Below are 12,746 nucleotides of genomic sequence, written 5' to 3'. Positions count from 1 at the left end.
TATTATTATTATTATTATTATTATTATTATTACTGGTGACAGATGTGTCATTGTTTTACTTTACTTATTGTATTTTACTCAGACATCAGCTGGGAAAAATAGATTCATTTTTTCCAAGTGAATACATTGTGTGCCATAATAAATATATATTTTAATTTATTGACATTTTTAAAAGAACTATTATTGTTTCTATATAGTTTTATCTTTTTAAGAAACAAATATAAAATGTCAGTTGTGTAACGATTCTTGCATGAAGACACAAGATAGCAGTATGAAGTTGTGAATTTTTAGAATAGTTAATTTTCCCTCACTGTCTTTTCGCTGTAGTTAAAAAATAACAATAGAAAACACAAATTTCCATTGTGGGACTAAGAAAGGATTATCATATCTTAAAAAAAAAAAAAACAACCGTGTGATTGTGTTATGTGAGGAGACATTAAATAGCTTATTCTACTGCATATATCATATGTATATTTAGCACTATGATATTAAATGGTTAGACTGTGTTACAGAGGGTGAAATATGAAAAAATAAATATAGAAACAACAGTAATAGCAGTGGACCAAACACAAATCTATTATTTAGAAAAAAAAAATGTTGTCAAGACTGTAACTTCTATCTTTCTGTGTTGCAAAGTATAGTATTTTATTTTACACATTATTAAATATTATCTGTAACCAAACTTGGACATTTGTGATAGGTTTGTGTGTTTCTCTTTCTACGTTGAATGTCTTAGTGTTATCTGGGTGCTGTGTAAACAGCACTTTAAAGAACCTCAGTTTGGACGCTAGAGGGAACCCTCTCCACGTGACAGGCCTTGCGTTTTTATCGGAAAATCCACCCTAAAAAACGGTTATGCCAGGGTTTCTTCAAATACTCTCATACATAACAATAACACAACGGTTATAATCTCTGTCAGGGAATAATATTTCATCTCTATACTAAAAATGGTGAGTAAAATCTACACAGGAGCCCACAACAATGTATGTGGACTCAAAACTGTCCCCTGATATGTTTACTAGTAAATCCTTAGCATAACTGCAGGCTTGTATGTAGGCTATAATTGTTTTTTTTTTTTTTTTTTTTTAACGTTTATAGTTATAATAATGACCAGTAGAATTTGGTGAGTATATGATTTATAATTTTAGGGTGGATTTTCTATTAAACTCTCAGAAGCTATCCACTGGAGAGTCTTTTGATCTAGATTACATCATGCTCAAGGAGAGACTTGAAATATTAAAATAAAACTGCAAAGGTTACATCACTTTACTGCATCATTTATAGCAAGTCAATAAATACCATTATGATGGCATAAAGACAGATAAATGCCATTTTTAATCGTCTATAATAATCAGTCAAGAAAAGTAAGCCTAGTGGTTGTGTTTGTTTTATTGCTATTATTTATGTATTTGTTTGTTTACTTGTTTACAGATCATCTATAGTTACTAATGCTGACAAAACGGATTATTTACTCTAATCCTCATCTATCTCAAACCCTGCAAATACTCTCTCGGACTTTAGAAACTAAATGTCTAAGTGTTGGAGAATACTTCTGATATGAACTCAGAATCATTCTTTTTTTTTTTTTCCTTTTTTAACACCTCCTCTGTCGGTCTCTTCGCTCCATCCTCTTCACGCTGCGTACCGCTCCGCTCAAACGTGAAACACGTCAAATTATGCAACAGCCATAACTCTCCTGTGCTTCCTATTGGCTGATCTCCACTCCAAGGGCGGGTGTAGCTAAAATAACTTCACACACAATTGGTCAGTTTTCCTTGGGGGGCGTGTCCTCTGATTTCATTCAGAAATCTCGCAGTGAACCATCCCTCGGACATGTGAAAAGCCTCTGTTTATGCTGAGCAGCACATGTCCCCGCACCGCAAATGTGAGACGGTGGAGTTTGGCAGGTCTGGGACGGAAATTAATGTTTGTTTCCACTATGTGAGCGCTGTGATTTTATTAGATTACGTATTAACATCGTTTTATCGTGTTGGGCTGATGTTAGTGAAAAGCCTGAGGTTTGGAGGTTGGACCAGTGCCGATGTAGAAGTGGTGTGAATATATGGGCGATAAAGACAGACACAGGGGTGGATCATGAGTGAGATGATGCTATTTAGCCCGCTAAGTTCATCTAAATAATCGAATAAATAAATTAAAGTGGAAAAACAGTGCTATGAGGCCCAGTTGAACTGTATTGTACCAGTCTACACAGCAGAGGTTATCTCCATCTTGTCTCTCCAATTGGAAGTTGCCCGGAATTTAACTGGTTCAGATAAGACTTAAAAAGGGTGAAGTCAGTCAGGCTAGTGGACTAGAGCAGTGAGGACACAGCAGTAATTGTTTCAGCTGTTCTGGTTTCCAGGTGAAACTGGATACGAGGCTGGCCGACAGTTTACACTTTAGTCTGTCTAAAGGCTTCTGTCTTCTCCCACATCAGGTCGTATTTCTGTTGTGGTGTCTAGCTTTCGCCACACCTGCTTATGTGTTTAGCCCTACAGGAACTCCTGCATGCTTTCACTAAGCTGAAACCCTGCATGCTTTCACACAACAACATGTCGTCAAAGGGATATTCACATGATATGCAGCATTGTAACCTACCTACCCAATTCTACCCCACTCAAATGTCATACAACCAAGTGTAAACAGTCGGGAGTACATTTACAACATATTTTTGATCGTGTTACATAAATATGTGTCAACAACAAGATGTCCATGTAATGTTAAAACGTAGATATTCATTTTATGTTTATTTAATGGGACACAGTTAATGCATGTAATTTCTAAAGGAAGGTGGTAGGAATAAAGTTTATGGCAGCAGTTATTGTCAAGGAACAGCGACCAAACTTGGTAACACTTTATTTTAATGGTACAAATTAACCCATTTGACTCATGATAATCTAATGGATGAATTAATGCAGATGTATGAATAAATTCCTGTTGCTCACTATGAACTAATGATCAAGTCACTGTGGATTTATATGATTAATTTGCATCTACTTGAATATCACCAAAGGAATATTAATTCACATTTGTTTATCACATAAAAAATTTGCCATGCTTTACTTACTGCATTATCAGAAATGACTATGATCTTGTTCCACATCTTTCGCAACATTATTTTACCGAGGACCTTTTTTTTCAGCCACTATGAGGACTACATTACCATAACAAAACAACCTGAACATGCTTCAGTGCTTTTCACTGTAAGAAAATGCATCACGGTGTCGTTTCTGACCGTTGAGTCATCCAGCAACATGTAAATAATGGAAATGTAGCAAATAAATGTGATCATTTTGCTCAAAATAGGTACTGCTCTTCTTACACAGATGCTTGGATCTGGAATTAACATTTGTGGAATCCAGGTCATTTGGTATCATCAGTTAATTGATGAATATATCTTAATTGATTATGAAGGAGGTGTGAAGTAAACACATGGATCTACAGTGATTTATTTAGTATGAGGTGAAAAACAGTAAGGACTTATCCCACACATCGCCTGAAGAAGGCTGAAGAAGTTCATGGTACTGGTATTGACAGGGGTCTGTATGCACTTTGACCCACTTCACTGACATGCACAGGCTTAACATGATCAGTCCTATTGAAAGCTCAGTCCTGCCAATACAAGGCACTACAATGTGGTTGGAGAGAAAAACACGAGAGAAACGAGTAGGGGGATTTGAAACGGGGGATGGGAAGATGTAAAGATAAAGGTTTAAGGGGGTTGGTTTTCGACTCTGTGACCTCAGAGGAGGTTCACTAGGTTCATGGGCTGTGGAGGAATGTTGGTGGGGGTTGGAAGCCTTTTCTATCGACCTTGTCCTGTTATGAATCCACAAGAAGGAACCTCTCTCTTGGTTTGAAATTACCATTGGTTAACCATTGTTGCATTTTGACAATGGTTTACTCAACTGGTGCTAAGGTTACTAGGTAACTGTGCGTTACTGAAATATAGAATTGCATTGTCAATAAAGAAGAAACACTGCTTGTTGTTGTGCGTGTTGAGGAGGAGGGTCAGTGAGTTCATGTGTATGTTGAGGTGGGGGAGGGGAAGTCACTGCATCTCCATCAGCAAACATACAAGCCGCACCTCACGCTCAGGCTTTTACAATGTAGAAATACCAGTAAAAGAATAGTTATTTGTCTCCATTTAAAAACTCACATGGTGAACAGAAATACCAGTTCATATGATGCATGTGGGACAAATAGCGTGTATGTGTGTGGTCTGTGTATACTGGTTTCCCTGTATGTAGTAAATGGGAGTCATTGAGTTCACTCTTAAGTAACAGCATAGTGAGGGGGGATGTGACATGACCGTAAATCAAAGACCTTGAAACAGAACTGACATTAGCATGAAATTCATTATCACTGTTTTTTTTCCACCTAACAGTACTCTTTTTGAACATTGTTGACAGTCACACAGAGGTAACTAAAATCTCATTTTGAGCCTTAAATAATATCCTATCAGTTTTCTAGGTCAGCGAGATCCTGAACATTAACTCAATTTTTAAAGAAAATACATTGTTTCTCAAACTACATCTTTCAGAAACATGGGATTTTGAGAGAAAAAATTAAAAAACAAAAAATAAAGTACACGAAATAAAATAATAAGGCGTTAGAGGAGCAGGTCTATCTATCTGAGAATTGTCCTCAGCGGAAAAATGTGTTCCAATCCAAGTATTGTCAACATTAAAGTTACATAATGTATCTGACATTTTTTTTCCTCGAGGATAAAACACAATTTAAATGTGTGTTGGCTTTATCCTTGACGAACGTTATATAAGGTAAAACACTTGAAGTTCAGAAATATTCGCTACTGTATTAAACAAAAAAAGGTTTATTGATGTTGCTCGGAAATATCCACCCTCTCAGATACACGGAGATCTATTTAATTCATGTCCAACTTGACATGATGTTAATAAGCAGGTATTTGTTTCTGTACTTCATCTGTGAACAGGCAGAAGATTAAAAAAACAGAAAAAAATATGTATCTACTGTTGGTCTCATCTGAACGCATTTATTTTATTTTTTTCCAAATCTAATCGTTATCATCAGTGCACTTGATGCGTTCACGGTTTGCGTATAATTTAATGTTTTTGGATGTAGGGGGGCAGGGCTATAACTCGCCGTGCACGCAGGATGCATAGAATATATAGCGCATCCGTGGAGCCGACTCCGTGTAGTACGTGTGTTTACACCCGCTCGCTGTAGTAAAGCTGCCCTGCCCGACACCAAACACACGGGCGACACATGACTGGGCAGGACCATGAGTGCCCGGACCGCCGTCCAATCGGCGTCTAGTAAAGCAATCACTGGCTGAATGGGTCAGCCAATAGCGTGCGCCGCCGCCGGGCCGACAGCCAATAGAATGTGCGCAAAACGTGGGCACGTGGATTCGCGCACATGTTGACGCTCGTAAACTGCTGAGAGAAAGAGCTAGCAAAGACACAGACCGATGAGCGGCCGGGCGGTGTGTGTATGAGAGAGAGAGAGCTGAGGCTGGGCGATGCTGCTCCAACTCCGGAGTGAGAACTGACGGACACAAGTAGGAGACAGAGCCGTTACCCACAATTCCTGGCAGCTTCTGTTTATATCTCACTTTTCTAAAGGTGAGTGTTTCCTCTAACGGTTCTCTCTTTTGTGGCTAACATTTATCCAAAGTTGCCAAGCTAGCCTAGAGGAATTTCCTGTCCCGCTATATCCTGTTAGTGTGCCCAGTACCATTTTTTATTGCAGTATAGCTTCATTTTATCCCCTTTTTTTAGACTTCTAGTTCATTATAAATAACATGTGTTTGAGTTTGACCTATTAATTAGTATTTGCTGTGTTGTCATGTCATCCAGATTAATTTGTAATGTTAGAAATAATTAATATTTCGTAAAATGTTGGCTATCATGCATGACCCTTTTTATAAGTATGTACTGTGCATTAGCGTTGTGTGCATGGTGGTGCGCAGCCAGACATGCAGCCAACACCTGAGACGCAGCCTCATGGTCCAGAACTACCTGTGTAGACATGCACCATCCCATCCAGCTATAACCCTGGTCAAAAAGGGCGTGGAAGAAATATCAATAGGGATTATATTTATTAACTGCTTCCCAGTTATTGCTTTCCTTTAGTGCATGGAAATATCAATGACATATGGTTGCTAAAAAATATCCCGTGTGTAAACCAGACACTAGACAAGTAGCATGTGTCTGAATGTCGAGTCATTTGTCTGCTGATGTAGCGGAACAGAATTAATGCATTTTGTCAATATTTTAGACCAAGACAGTGTGTTATGTCAGGGATTTGTTTTTGTTCTTGTGGATTTGTTTGAACACAGTACACAAATTTTATCACTGTCAACTCACCCTTTTCTGCAAGCGCATACAGAGTTTATTTTGATGATTGGTAAAAGCTGTGTTTGTGTGTTTACCAGACACAGGGGTCTCTGTGACCCCTCTAATTTCCCCATCTGTGTTTATGGGATCAGAGATTGAGATCAGAGATTACACAGGAAGATAAAAAGGAAAATACAAGATAAATGAGAGGAAGGCACATGGCCGGACATAGATAATGTAAAATGTGAGTAACAGAGGACGAGGAGGAGGGCTGGTCGTTTGAAGAGGAAAGGAAGAGGAGCAGAGTTATGTGCATAACGAACAGGATGAGCAGAGAGAGATGAGAGGCATACTGAAATGCTGGTGGAGAGGAAAGAGAGGGGTTTGTGTGTATATGTGAATCCAATGGGGGATGGAGAGCAAGCCCGAGACAGAGAGGAGGGGCTAGAGAGAGCACCGGAGGCAGAGGGAGAGAGAGAGAGAGAGACTGCCTATTCTGATTTCACTACTCCACACGCTCCCATCCCCCCCTCACATTTTACTCTCCTCTCCAGTCTCCAATCTCCTCAATGGGAGCCAGACATGCACTACCATTGTGCGCCTACTGCCTACCCCCAGTCCCACTCTGCACCATGTTAAACTAGGGCACTGGTATACCCACCATTTTGAGTAATTGTGGTTATTATTTTTGAGAGAGAAAGAGTTAAAAATTGGAGAGGTGCTAAATTGAAAGCAGTCCCTGGGATGTTTTTTTTGCTGTGTCTTGTACATGTTGTCTGCTTCAGTATAGCCTTCCTCTGAGTCGAGTAACAACTTAGGCAATGTTGGTTTTACATGTTTAACTGAGGCCTTTTTCTTGTCTGTAAACAATCATAATGTACATTTTCTAATTCTAAGTCTTTGCTTCTCAGTACACAGCAATGCAGTCCCAGGGCAGCACTTCCTCTCAGCCCTCCTTCGACTCCCTGAGCTCCAGTGACAGCCTCTTGTTCAGCGACTCAGAGCAAGCGGAGGACGACACAGACGTCTTTCTCACAGACAGCTCTTCTTCCGTGATCATTGGTGGGACGGGTGGGGCCACAAATGACGGAGAAGGGGGATCGGAAAGTCCTGGGTCTCAGTGGACATGTGATGGCTTCACTGATAAAGAGGAAGAGGAGGAGTCATACAGGTCGGAAAGTGTTGGCCAAGGGGCTCGTATCGGACTGGACGAAAGGGATCCTACCGGACAGATCCCAAAGTCTCAGGGAGACTTGCTGTTTGCTCAGAAGGTAAGGAAGTGGACAGGTATCCCTAAAAAAGATTGTGATACAAAAAAGGATGACAGAGCAATGCTAAAGATCATTGTGCAAGTAAAGCCTAGAGAGTGAATCAGACAGCAGGACCTAACTTATACCCAGCAGTAATCTATCTTCTCTCTCTTGCTCTGTCAGTGTGCTGAGCTGCAGGGTTTTGTCAGGCCCCTGCTGGAGTTGCTGAATGGACTTAAGAGGGGCCGATTCGATCGTGGTAAGCATCCTTACATCACTGCACACAGACAAGCATGACTGCAGAGTGGTAGCTAAAGTTGTAGGAGCAGAATGCTAGTTTATATATAACTCTGAGCAACCCCAGTTCACTGCAATAGCTCCTTTGTGCAGCAGTTTGTATCAATGAAGACTATTGATGTAGCCTAAAGTGCAGTGTGTGTGAAGCGACAGCCTTGTGGCTGACTCATCAGCTCACAAGACTTCACTGATATTGTGGTGTGTGTGCATGTAGGTGTGTATGAGAGAGCTTGCTAGCATCTACATGTGAAAGCAGCTTCTGCAGTATAAATGCTGACTCGAGTTTTATTGTTTTGATTGACAGGTTTGAGTAGTTTTCAGCAGAGTGTTGCCATGGATCGAATTCAGAGGATCGTGGGGGTTCTGCAGAGACCAAACATTGGGTAAGAGTTCCTTCTGGCAGTTCCGTCCTTAACTCATCATTGCTTTTATGTCCACAGTTGGATCCTGTTCATGATTTATTGAGGAATCCTTGAGGAAGATAGAGTTACAGGATTCACCAGTGGCACCAAACTTCTGAAGACATTTTTAAACACTGTAGATCTGTTCATATTACATAACACCCAGATGTTTCTCTGTTCCATTTTTATTAACTTTTCATACTTTCTGCAGGGAGAAGTATCTCAATACGCTGCTCCAGGTGGAGATGATGCTAAAGCTTTGGTTTCCTCAAATCTCAACTCACCCTGCGCCCGCAGCCTCAAGCGACGCCACATCCCCCTCTTGCTCCATCCAGGACACTTCCAGCTCCACTCCGCCACACAAGCACAGGGATCAGTTACATATTCCCGTTAAGGTGAGAACACATGCATTCCTACTAGGGATGGGCTTTTCAAGGAAGAATACTGTTCGATAATTGCTGGGAATTTGTCACACTTCTGAGAATATTATTCTAGAACTGTCGTGGCAGTGATTAAACAGTTTTTATCTTGGCATGGAAATAACAGACTCCATACAATCTGTGTAAAGAGCTAAACAAGACACAGTTTTGTTATTGTGATATTCACAGTTTTACATTTTCTTTGTTGCTCTGAAAACAGCTGTCTACCTCTAAAATGAGTTGGAATACCAGGGAAAATTTCTACACTCTACATCTTAATTGACAAACAATGATTAACTGGTTTGGAGTCTGTCATGATGCAGTGCCATATTCGTACATTAGCTCAGAAAAGGTCCAAGACCAGCTGTGTTTACTGTCATTAATATCATCTTGATCATAGCCCCCAGAATGAACAAAAAACATGCTTTTGCATTTTTGTGACCACCATAGAGGAAAGTATTGGGGATATTCAACTTGTTGCAGTCTGCCATTTCTCCACTAGATGTCTGATACAATGCACTGAATCTTTAAATATGTGTTTTTAGGACATTTCACTTTTATTGCCCAGTTGAAATAGTAACTTGTAATCTGTAATGCCTTAACTTAAAAAATAAATAAATAAATAAGTAGCCTTACCAAATCCGTTCCCATATATGCAAGCAACTATTTGAGCACACAAACAGTTCACCTTCACTCCAAACTGAAAACTATACTCACTTACAAATGACTCATTTTGCAGAAGCGCAGACTCAGCTGGACAGGAACCGAATCACCCACACCCTCCCCTGTGCTTCTGAAGTGCCCTCGTATCAGTCCAGAAGAGAAGAGGGTGAAGCAGGATGATGAGGAAAGGAGTAGCACTCCTTCAACGGGGTCATCCAATGAAAACCAAAATTTGCTTGAAGTGGCCAGTGACACAACAGGAAAGGACAGTGAAGAGGCAGGCAAACTGTCAAATTACAAAGCAGGTCAAAGCTCAGAGCCAAGCCTGACATGGGTTCACGTTGCCCCCATCCTGTCCCCACGAAAAACCTGCTCCTCGCACGAGGGCTCAGCCGCGGCAGTAAACGACAAAAACCAGCCTGTTGCTACTGTTGCCCCACCCAGCAGGAGGGGCAGTCCAGCAACACAAGACAGCTCTATCTCCTCTACCACAACCACCAAGCACCCCCTACATGTCATGAAGCCAACCCAGAGCCAAAGCCAGCCTGTTGCTGGACAACAGAGTGACAGTGAGACCATCGAGACCTGTCAGGGTCAAAGCCAATCCCCACATGTGAAGCCTTTGCCTAGGGTGTGTCCCACCCCCTTGGAGACCTGATGTGTCCAGCGTGCAGAGCCAGCAGCCTTGCTTTGCTACATCACCAGGCTAAACGCTGCTGTGAGAAGAGTCAGAATGCCTATGATTAAAAATGCATTAAAGACAGGAAGGGAGCCAAGAATTTGAGGTAAAGAATTAAACCCCTCATCAAGACCACTACTGCAACAGGAACGTAAAAGAACTGGATATAAAGTGTTTATAACCATAAAATCTGTGGGGACTTGTTTACTGTTATATACTAATCTAAACATATGCACAAAAAGGGTTGAAGTTGAAGGAAATAAGAAAGAGCATCTAAATATTATAAGCTATTTACTGGTTAAGAAACTGAGTAAGGACCAAGAAGAGAGATTTCAAAGGATTTAGAAGAGTTGAAGTAATAGTCTCTCTTCAGAAATGAACTTGGTCAATCTGAAAAGAGACATTGATGTCAATATTGAGAATAAATGTATCTGAAGTTTATGGTGATGAGATATCCTAGTGGGCTAACACAGGGTGAGCTGAGTTAGAATAAAGTCTTGGAGGAGGCAAATTTGAGACTACATTCACTTGTGGATTGAACAGACTGGCATGGAGAAGAAAAGTGACAAAATCATTGAAAATCATGTAGCTAGTGATGTGAGAAATTCAGTGTACAGAATACAGCATCATACTGTACATGTGGTGTGTTTAAGTCATTGGAGACTGTGGAAAAAAATGATGTCATCAACTCACGAATGTAATCCAAGAACTGTTTGAGCACTCGGCTGGTACATCTACGGCAAGGCATTGAGAGGAGTGACACCACGGCAACCAGAGGTCACCCCACTGTTCCTGTCGTGCTGTGGATCAGATGTTCTTGCCCGGTCCCTCACTGCAAACTGAGCGGCAGCCAGTGTCACGAAAGTCCACGAAAGACTTTTATAGGCCAGCTGGAAGAAAAATACGGACCACTCAAAGACACAAGACTCTCCCATAGTTAATTTATTCATGTGTTGATCTGACACTGCATTTATTTATTGTTTGTATTTATTTAATAGGCAGCTGAATATCGCCAGCTGTGTGATTGCATAGATTGGCCTACATTTTCTGAGGTGATTGGGATGATGCTGTTAACAGTTTGTTTGTGGTTTTTCTTGCAATGGTGGCAGGGGTAAAAAAAAAAAAAAACCGAAGGAAATGAAATGTTAATAACTGGACTACTGTGCCTTTCACCAAATAGGATGTGTTCAGAAAAGCAATTTGGTGCTTTCAGTGCATTCGTACTGCGTTTTGATTGTTCGGTTGTATTTCACAAAACCAGTAACACAATCATGAATGCCTACATGTAGTCATTTTAATATTCATCAAAACCAACAGTATCATTAACTATCTACTTAAAACACAATATCCAACTCAATATTGTAACATCTACAGTTAATCAAAACTGCCTAGATCTCTAACTTTTCCGCGCACCAACAGCAGTGGCTACTATTTGTGAAGTGTTTCAATATTAGCCTTCTTTTTGGGTTGTTTATGTATGTAGGTGGGTGGGTGGGGTGGGGTGAGGCGGGGTGGGGGGGGGTTCTGATCAACAGAACAACTGAGCGAACTGCACTTAAAGCTGGTGCCCCTGTAAACTTGAAAAAGCAAGACAGAAATTATAAATGTAAGGGAGGATGCCTTTATTTGCACCTGCTCTACTGCTGCTATTGCTCGTCTAAATCCAGTTGTAATTTAGACATTTGATTGGAAACTCTTGCTCACACTGCTCACAATATTCTTAGTAAGTTTTAGTGATGTGATTGGATTCACCTGTATTGCAAAATATTGTAAATATTTAGACAAAACTATTTTTAATTAATATAATTTGTTCATACATGAAAAGAGCACCACGTGTGAACACAGAGCTACTGGCAGCTTCCATGTCACTGACCAGGTTTTGGAGGAAGGACTGTAACAATCCCTCAGACAGACCGTCCTACCCCATCCTGTCTCCAGACACAACGATACAGTGTGCCAGACGCTGACCCTCGCTCAGAATCGGGGGGCGTCGTTTACCCCACACTGGTGTTGTTTTTATACGGTTTGTGGTATGACAGGGAAACCAATTGCACTTATTTTTTTCATTGTTTATGTCCTTTTTCATGTATGTTTTTGTACTGCAGCGACCACTGCTGATTGGTCAGAAGTAACTTGTTTATTTTAGCTGCCTTCTTCTTACATAGTAAAAGGTGACTGTAGTCCTCCCTGCCTCCCCTCCCCCACTCTGCTGCATTCGTCTGCCCTTGCCCTCTCTCCTTCATCTCCCTCAATCCTGTTAGTATGTTTTCGTTCTAAACTAACTGTCTTACTCTCACTTTACATTATATACTCTTCTGGCTACTTTTTTTTTCCAGTAACGATTCAAAGAGAAAGAAAATCTTTTAATAAATGACACATTTTTGAAAGCTGAACAGTCTTGGTGTGTTTTCTTTTCGTCTGGTAATCATCACATTTGCATATTTTTGTTTTCTTTGGGTTGTATTGTGTTATGATGTGAGTGAGGCTGTAGTTTAGGAAAGCTGCTCTCGCTAAACAGATGTGTGACTCAATGGGGTGCAGATTTAGAGACTGTACATTTTGAAGTGTGTGTGCGTGGGCGGGTGCAGGGGGGTGTTGAAGGAACAGAATGGGTAGTAGGAAGGAGGGGTGGAAGGGTGTGAGACTACAGTCGCTGTAATCTGACTGGCAGTAGTAGGGGGGCTGTCTGATCCTCCAACCAGCTGCCAGGACAGGGT

General features: G+C 40.8%; 1 protein-coding gene across 1 annotated transcript; it reads left to right on the top strand.

Moving 5' to 3' along the window:
• The first annotated feature begins 5,461 nt into the window (after positions 1 to 5,461).
• Positions 5,462 to 12,422, top strand: LOC115436339 (circadian-associated transcriptional repressor-like). The gene is made up of 6 exons (XM_030159186.1): positions 5,462 to 5,606; positions 7,232 to 7,591; positions 7,754 to 7,829; positions 8,172 to 8,250; positions 8,480 to 8,663; positions 9,427 to 12,422. The coding sequence occupies exons 2-6, from the start codon at positions 7,241 to 7,243 to the stop codon at positions 10,006 to 10,008; spliced, it is 1,272 nt and encodes a 423-aa protein (XP_030015046.1). The 5' UTR covers positions 5,462 to 5,606; positions 7,232 to 7,240; the 3' UTR covers positions 10,009 to 12,422.
• Positions 12,423 to 12,746: the final 324 nt, after the last annotated feature.

The sequence above is a fragment of the Sphaeramia orbicularis genome, chromosome 16, assembly GCF_902148855.1.
Source record: "Sphaeramia orbicularis chromosome 16, fSphaOr1.1, whole genome shotgun sequence".
In the NCBI taxonomy this organism is placed as follows: domain Eukaryota; kingdom Metazoa; phylum Chordata; class Actinopteri; order Kurtiformes; family Apogonidae; genus Sphaeramia; species Sphaeramia orbicularis.
Note: the sequence above shows the minus strand (reverse complement) of the source record. Positions and strands in the feature narration are given on the sequence as shown.